Here is an 8,984-nt window from a genome sequence, read left to right on the forward strand (position 1 = left end):
CTGTCTGGACTGTCCGGACTGTTTATCTGTCTAGACGGTCTGTCTAGAGGTCTCTCTAGATGGTCTGACTGTCTGTCTGTCTAGACTGTCTGGACTGTGTGTCTAGACAGTCTGTCTGTCTAGACGGTTTGAGTGTCTGTCTGTCTAGACAGTCTGTCTAGACGGTCTATACTGTGTGTCTAGACTGTCTGTCTGTCTAGACTGTTTGAGTGTCTGTCTGTCTAGACTGTCTGTCTGGACTGTCTTACTAGACTGTTTGTCTTCTACAGACAGACTATCTAGACAGACAGTCTAGACACACAGTCTAGATAGACAGTCTAGACAGATACACGGGTAGTCTAGACAGACAGACCGTCAGACCGTTTAGACAGACAGACTGTCTAGACACACAGTGCAGACAGACAGTCCAGACAGACAGTCCAGACAGTCTAGACAGAAAGACACTCAAACAGTCTAGACAGACAGACTGTCTAGACAGACAGACAGTCAGACAGTCTAGACAGACCGACTGTCTAGACAGAAAGACTAGACAGTCTAGACAGAAAGACAGTCTAGAGAGACTGTCTAGACACACAGACAGTCCAGACAGTCTAGACAGACAGTCCAGACAGATAGACAGGCAGTCTAGGCAGACAGACAGACAGAACGTCTAGACAGACAGACAGTCTAGACAGACAGTCCAGACAGTCCAGACAGACAGACAGTCAGACCGTCTAGAGAGACTGTCTAGACAGACCGTCTACACAGACAGACAGTCCAGAGAGTCCAGACAGACAGTCCAGAGAGTCCAGACAGACAGTCTAGACACAGTCCAGACAGTCTAGTCAGACAGTCTAGACAGACAGTCCAGACAGACAGACAGACACTCAAACCGTCTAGACAGACAAACAGTCAGACCGTCTAGAGAGACTGTCTAGACAGACAGACAGTCCAGACTGTCTAGACAGACAGTCCAGACAGACAGTCAGACAGTCCAGACAGACTGTCAGACAGTCTAGACAGACAGACTGTCTAGACTGTCTAGTCTAGACAGACACACAGTCTAGACAGACAGTCTAGACAGTCTAGACAGACACTCAAATCGTCTAGACAGACAGACAGTCTAGACAGACAGTCCAGACAGACAGTCCAGACAGACAGTCCAGACAGTCCAGACAGTCTAGACAGTCCAGACAGATAGGCAGTCTAGACAGAAAGACAGTCTAGAGAGACTGTCTAGACACACAGACAGTCCAGACAGTCTAGACAGACAGTCCAGACAGATAGACAGGCAGTCTAGGCAGACAGACAGTCTAGACACACAGTCCTGACCGTCTAGACAGACAGTCTAGATAGACAGACAGTCAGACAGTCTAGACAGACAGACAGTCTAGACAGACAGTCCAGACAGTCCAGACAGACAGACAGTCAGACCGTCTAGAGAGACTGTCTAGACAGACCGTCTACACAGACAGACAGTCCAGAGAGTCCAGACAGACAGTCTAGACACAGTCCAGACAGTCTAGACAGACAGTCTAGACAGACAGTCCAGACAGACAGACAGACACTCAAACCGTCTAGACAGACAAACAGTCAGTCCGTCTAGAGAGACTGCCTAGACAGACAGACAGTCCAGACAGTCTAGACAGACAGACACTCAAACCGTCTAGAGAGACAGACTGTCTAGACAGACAGTCCAGACAGACAGTCAGACAGTCCAGACAGACTGTCAGACGGTCTAGACAGACAGACTGTCTAGACACACAGTCTAGACAGACAGTCTAGACAGTCTAGACAGACACTCAAACCGTCTAGACAGACAGACAGTCTAGACAGACAGTCCAGACAGACAGTCCAGACCGACAGTCCAGACAGTCTAGACAGACAGACACTTAAACCATCTAGACAGACAGACTGTCTAGACAGACAGACCAGACAGACAGTCCAGACAGTCCAGACAGACAGACAGACAGACAGACAGACAGACATTCAGACCGTCTAGAAAGACAGACTATCTAGACAGACAGAGAGTCCAGACAGACAGTCTAGAAAGACAGTCCAGACAGTTTGTCTAGACAGACAGTTCAAACAGACAGTCTAGACAGACAGTCCAGACAGTCAGACCGTCAGACCGTCTAGACAGGCAGACTGTCTAGTAAGACGGACAGTCCAGACAGACAGTCCAGACAGTCTAGACAGACAGACACTCAAACCGTCTAGAAAGACAGACTGTGTAGACAGACAGACAGTCCAGACAGACAGTCCAGACAGTCAGACCGTCAGACCGTCTAGACAGGCAGACTGTCTCCTGTCCCATCACTCCCACAGCAGGACAATACACTTCTAAATGGTGAAAGGAAATCCTACCTAGATTGGAGTTGAATGAGGTGGTGGGCTGGATTCACATAAGTGAGGAGGGGGGGGGGGGGGGGGGGGGAGATGCTGGTCATACGGTGTAGTCTTGCAGGGGCCTAAAAAGGGGGGACTGAGAGACTGCCCTTGTGTCTGTTCTGTATATATTCACTCATTCATCCCGGCAACTTGTTACCCTCTGCTGGCTGCCCTCTGCGTCACCCCCAGGAGACACTAAAAGAAAAATGCAAGACAGTTTATTTCAACTTACCCAAGACTTGCTGATAAAATGCAGGATTCCGATGAAATAGGTCAGTTGAAATAAATCCTGAAGAGAACAATTTTAGGTTGTTTTGTGTCTGTATAGGCTTTAAAAAGCACTTAGCATTTTTTTATTTGGGTACTTCTACTTTTACTTTTGATATTTAAGTACATATCTTTGCACATCAATAACTGTCTGGTTTGGATCGGCCACCAAACTGGATAAGAACAGACTCCAATGGACAGTCAGGTCTGCAGGAAAGATCGGTGCCAACCGGCCCACCCTCCAAGACCTGTACACCTCCAGAGTCAGGAAATGGTCAGGAAAGATCACTGCAGACCACACACACCCTGGACACAACCTATTCCATCTCCTCCCCTCTGGGAGGCGCTACAGATCTCTGTTCACCAAAACCTCCAGACACAAAAACAGTTTCTTCCCCCTCGCCGTCTCACTACTGAACAGCCAACCCACTGTGACACTGTGCAACAACCCTGGATCTTTATAATAACCACTGTACAAATACTCCTGAAGTTATATTATATTGTAATTATATCATATTATTTATTTCACCCTCACTGTATAACTGTAATACTAATACCGTTAAATATTTATCCCTGCACTTCTTTTCTTTCTTTTCTTAGACCATTGCACTGTTTGTATTGTTTTGTGTTGTTATGTGTTGTTATGTGTAAACATCAGTTTACCTGCTCAGTTTCAGCAGGTAAACTGATGTTGATGGCTCAAATCAATATCCTTCAGAACTGGGGTCGTGGTTATTTTAGGGTTTATGAGCTGAAAAGTTTGGGATCTCTGAGCGCCATGACCAAATTCTAGATCTAACACTGCCCCCTAGTGTTTACAAACACTAATCATTCAGGAATTAAATCATCATCTTTATTCATTTCTTTTACAGTATTTCTAAGAACATTTACAAGGACAGAACAACAACAAAAGAAGGAAAAGCAGAAGAACTTAAAACAGTATTTACATAACGAGCTCAACCCTTCTGAACTTTGGTGATAAGTTCATCACAAAGTTTGGTCAGCTCTTCAGCCTCCTTCTCCTGGAAAAAAAACAATGGGACATTAGGAAAATGTTGAGATTATAATTTTTCTATTTTATAAGATTTATAGACTTGTTCATTCACCTTCTGGTCGAGGCTCTTCTCCAACGAATGAACCTTCAGCTGCTCCCGCCGCAGCTGAGCCTGTAGAGCCGACACCTCGGACTTGAACTTTGAGCGCACCTCATTGATTTCAGCATTTGCACTGAGGATGAACAAAAACAGTCAGCCACTGCAAACCTTATATATTTTTTCACCATTAAGACAAAGGGGCTGGTTTCTTACAGGCCAATCTTCTCCTTAGCGTGAGCTTTAAGCGTCTGGTAGCGCTTCTTCTCCTTTTTGATCCTCACCAGGTAGTCCTGTGCACAGGCTTTCAGAGTCTCTTCATTCTGGGGGAATGGCAAAGGAAACAAATTATAATCCAAACTACCGCAGATTTAGTGAAATCCTTAACTACATTAAATGTTTGTGGTTTATCACAGCGAAAGAGTTGTTGCTTTTCTAACCTTTATGTAGCCCTCGAGAACGTCCTTGTACTTCTCCAGTCGCTGGAAAAGCACAGACAACAATCCCTCCATCCCATTCAGGTGGCTGGACATCAGCTCGTTCTCCAACAGAGCCTCATTCAGCTTCGCCTGGGCCACCTCTCTCTCCCTCTCTTGATCGGCTGAACAATATCAGAGATGAGGTTTTCAAATAAGCCATTATGTTCGCACTTCTTCAGAGTTAAAATGTAAGAATGTATGTAAACTTAACCATACATTCTTGCCATAACTTTTGCAATCATGAGCTCAAATTCTGCGATTATTTTCCTGCGCAGAAGGAAAAAAAGTCAGGTATACTGAAACTTCTATATTTGATTGAAAGTGACCAAATTTAAAGTAGCAAAATTAACCAAAGTTCTTGACCATCATCAACTTCTTTTTTATGTTTTTCACTCCATTGCTGCCCCTTCTCTTTTCACTGTTGGTGAAAATACAAAGTATTTAATTAGAAATATTCTTTATTCAATAGTATCGTCCATTTCAAACAGGTGTATTTGCAATTCACAGGGTAAAATCAAAAAAGTTACTATTTAGGAGTTTGATGTGAACTTTCAGTGATAAAACATGGCAGCATTCAATACTTGTCGCTACTGCTGTTGCTAAAGTTTAACAAATTGAACTAGTCTCCTTTAATGATGGAAGAAACCGATACAGTTTCAACTAATGTTCTGCTTTAAAAACAGTTGTGTTGACATTTGCAACCATACTAGGAGCACAGTTATTACCTCATTGCACTTGCAGTGGCTGAATCAAATAACTCTAACAAGCTCCAGGGACTGTTTGAAATAAACATTGACAACAACTTGGCCTAGTGTGGTTGACTCTGTATCAATATGTTGAATTTTCATTTACCAAAACAAAAATGACCCCAATTGGAAAAGCTCCTGTGTTTGAAACGACTGCTGTTACTTGTCAGCTCACAAAACGTACCTCCGCCTGGACTTTGGCGTTGGCTGCATCCATGTCTTTCTGACTGTAGGGGAGAGCGGGGTAATGTGGGACATCGGGTGATGTGAAACACCCCCTGTATCAAGGCAAGGAAAACATTTGTGGTCATTTGACCATTATGTTTTCAACCCCCTCACATTCCACCCTTGCCATGAAGGACAGGTTGGTGCTGGTGCTGTGGAAAGAATGTTTTTTCACAAAAATGTGTTTTTTGCATGTAAAAGTAAATTGTCTTGCTTTGAACTTAATCAACTGTTGTGTCAAAACAAATTGAATCAGGTAGAAAAACTTATATCATACATGTTGGTGAACTTCCAACATATAAAACCATGTGATTGATGCTAGCTGAAGATTAGCCTGAATTGATAAGAGATGTTGTTTTTCTAAAATTGTGGCTTCGGGGTAAAGTGGGACAAATGCTTTGGGGTAAAGTGGGACAGTGTCTCACTTTACCCCACCATGAAGCACAAGTTAAGTTTAGTCTTAAACATATTTTAGTGTTATATTACATTATATATGTTTTATTTTTAATGTCATAAACATTGTAGAAAAGCCATCATGCCAACAAACTATACACCAGGAAGACAACTTGAGGCCAAACACCCCTCACAGAGATGGAGAGTGCAGCCGCTGAGGTCATGCAAGGAAAGAAGTCCTTAAGAAAAGCTGGAAGGGAATTGACAAGACAACCCTCAAAAGATTCATAAAGAAAAAAGAGAAAGGGAAAGTAAAATCAGTAGCCTGGGGTGCAGTAGCTGAGGTAAAGAGAATATTCACATGTGAGATGGAGGAGGAGCTTACCAAACACTTGAAACAACTAGCAGACCAGTTCCATGGCCTTGCTCCAGTTAAGTGCGGTGAACTGGCATTTGAATACGCAGTGGAAAACAATATCCCTGTAGCTGTGCAGGTAAGCTAGGGTGTGCAAGAGATCACATGAATCATAATAATCATAAATGTGCTTAATTGACCAATCCCCATGATTCTGTTACTAGTCCGATATCAGTTTTGGAATGTGTGGTTGTCAGGATTTTAACTATTACAACATGTGTTGTTATGGAAGTTTTAAAGTGGAAATAGTAAGTGGTCTTGTGTCCCACTTTACCCCGTAGCGGGTAAAGTAGGACACAAGACCACTTTTTTTAAAACAATCATATTTTCACTGCCCTTTGTCCTGAAGAAATTCTCATTCCATTGCTAGAAAACATCCTGAATTATTGGGAAATGTGTATATTTTACTGATATATCAGTTTAGCTCGCCTAGAGGTGAGCAAATGTAAAAAATGTCCCACATTACCCCGCTCTCCCCTACTTCAGCACGTCGATAATGGACTCGTCCGGGTTTGCCTGCTGTGGGTAGGATGGGACGAGGCTCTAGAAGATTGGTGTCGCCTACATGACAGTTGCAGTGTAAACAAGGTGAGCATATGACGAAATGAAACAAAGAGTGTAGAAAACAGAGCCACAGATTCAGTGATTGTTTGCGGTTCAGCAGCAACTTACTGGTGCTCTAGGATCAAACAGTTTGAAATCACAGTTCCGTGGCGCTTTTGTCGCCTCTTTTTCTGCCATCTGTTGAGTTTCAAGCAGAGGTGTAAAGTAATTGCATTTACTCACGTTACTGTAATTGAGTAGTTTTTGTGTACTTTGTAATTTTTTGAGTAGCTTTTGAAATGGGTAATTTAAATTTTACTTAAGTAGATTTCGACTGAAGTATTGTACTTCGCTACATTGGAAATTACATCCGTTACTGAGTAAAAAAATAAACTGTTCAAGGCGCAAGGCAATTCTCACTAAAGTGTTAGATGCTGCATAGACTGGATGACGTTCTCTCACGTGCACGTTCAACATATGAAAACTGATCGTAAAGTTCACTGTTCGCAAAAAATATGCGCGACATGCACAACACTGCACAGGGCCGCAGGTTGCCGACCCCTGTCTACGGCGAATGAGCGATTTGTTTACTGCTCCGCCGTTAAAGAGATGCGGACGTCAAAACATTAGTTCGGCTATTAGTTCCACCTCGCATTTTCCCCTCCCGGTCGCGTACTCCACCCTCCGCGCAGTTTGAGAATCACACAGGGCCGGCCCTAGCACATTTGGTGCTCTATGCAAGCTTCACTCCTGGCGCCCCCCCCCCCCACCCAAGACTGCATTTCTTTTCAAATAAACACAACAAAGATCGCAACGATATGGTGCAAGCATTCGATTTAGACAGCGTCTCTCCTCAGGAGAAGGAAAACATTCCGTAAGGCTTAGCTAGACTTCAGATAATATGAACGTGTTCACCGTTCAAATTCATTATTTATCATTAAGTTTCGTTCAGTTCAACGTTCTCATAAAAATGAACGTCTTCAATGAAAGCTTTCTTTTGAAGTCGTTCATGCACACTCTGGCCTACCTGCCCCTGTCCTCCACAAAGAGGTCTTGTTTTTTATCTTGCAAAGCACTTGGAGAGCGAACCATCTTAGTGGTTCCCTCAAATGGATTCATGGCTTCCAGGTTGTCAAAATCCAGCTGATAACCACCCTTGCTCTGTATTGGCATTTCGTCATCAGGATAAGACGACACTTCTGTGGAGAAGTCGAGGGGATTTGCATTAATTCCACAGTGTTCAGAGACATTAAAGTGAAATATCTTTGTCATTTGGGATAAATTACCTGGTTCGGGCTCATTTGGCTTCTCAAGGACCTCTTGTGGGAAAGGACTGGAAAAGCAAAAAAGGATTTTTTTTAAATTGACTTAAACTGAACATTTATTTCACTGGATGCTTGTTTCAGTAAAAGAAATGTAACTTACTTAATTTTATCTATATTTAAAGTCTCCATTGCCTTTGTGCACTCGTCCACACTGGTCATCTTCGCAGTCTTGCTCTGAGATTGGACAATTCTCTTGTTCATAGGTTCTCTTCTTGGGGTCTGAAAACAAACCTAGACACAAATAGCCCGGGAGTTTAGCAAATGTTACATGGATACAAAAATATCTACAGAAATAATAAACGGACGTAAGAAAATATTAATTTAAATGCCGTTTTTCTCGTGGATTTATCTCTCAATAGATATTTTAACCGGTTTTTGGTTTTATAGAATCGAGCAAGAAACAAGATGTGGTAAAACCTTCTATAGTCAGTGAATTGAACATTTCAAGCGTCTTGTGTTGAAAAGTGAAACAGAAACAAATTTTAATACAACTTATCTTATTGTTTGGGAGTTACTGTTTTTTTTTCACCTAGTCTCATTACGGTGTCTGAAAAGTACACAAACATCTAAAATGATGACAAGTAGCCGGCTATGTACCTTCATCCCCTTCGGCACAGTCTTGCTGGGCAAGGTCTCTGACTGACGCAGGATGGACGGCGTCCCGGTCGGTTGATCCAGGTCAAATATGTCAGTGATTGAGCTGTTGTGTTTTCCTCCAGGGCAGACCCCTCGATTCTCATCATTCACCTCAATGGAACTCATCCTGTAAAAGCAGAGAGACCGACTATCAGTGTAAGAACTGGGGTGACCAGGCTACACTTTGAAGGGGGGAGGAGGCGCCATCATGAAAGCTGCAATCAGTAGATAAGAACTATTTGGTGGTGGCCGTTTCTGATGTGCAAGATCCATCTTCACAGGAAAGAAGACGACAGGTTAAGTCACAGAATCTAAACAAATGAGATTTCACCTACTTACTTGTATTGGTAAAGCTTGGTTGCCACGTGGCTCCATTTTGTATTAATATAACAGATTGTAATTGGAAAAAAATTACACAAATTACAAAGTAAGGACATAAACAAATATGTAAAACATAACCTGGATCCTTAAGGTTAAGGTTGTTCTGGTGGTCA

General features: G+C 42.8%; 1 protein-coding gene across 1 annotated transcript; it reads right to left on the reverse strand.

Moving 5' to 3' along the window:
* Positions 1–3,593: 3,593 nt before the first annotated feature.
* Positions 3,594–8,616, reverse strand: LOC128453839 (transforming acidic coiled-coil-containing protein 3-like). Its single transcript, XM_053436933.1, is given in 13 exon segments — positions 3,594–3,659; positions 3,744–3,864; positions 3,945–4,051; positions 4,169–4,329; positions 4,419–4,474; positions 4,558–4,625; positions 5,138–5,185; positions 6,467–6,547; positions 6,659–6,727; positions 7,574–7,728; positions 7,816–7,862; positions 7,955–8,085; positions 8,452–8,616. Coding segments are annotated over 13 exon segments (1,275 nt in total).
* Positions 8,617–8,984: the final 368 nt, after the last annotated feature.

Source organism: Pleuronectes platessa, chromosome 12 (genome assembly GCF_947347685.1).
Source record: "Pleuronectes platessa chromosome 12, fPlePla1.1, whole genome shotgun sequence".
Taxonomy (NCBI): Eukaryota; Metazoa; Chordata; class Actinopteri; order Pleuronectiformes; family Pleuronectidae; genus Pleuronectes; species Pleuronectes platessa.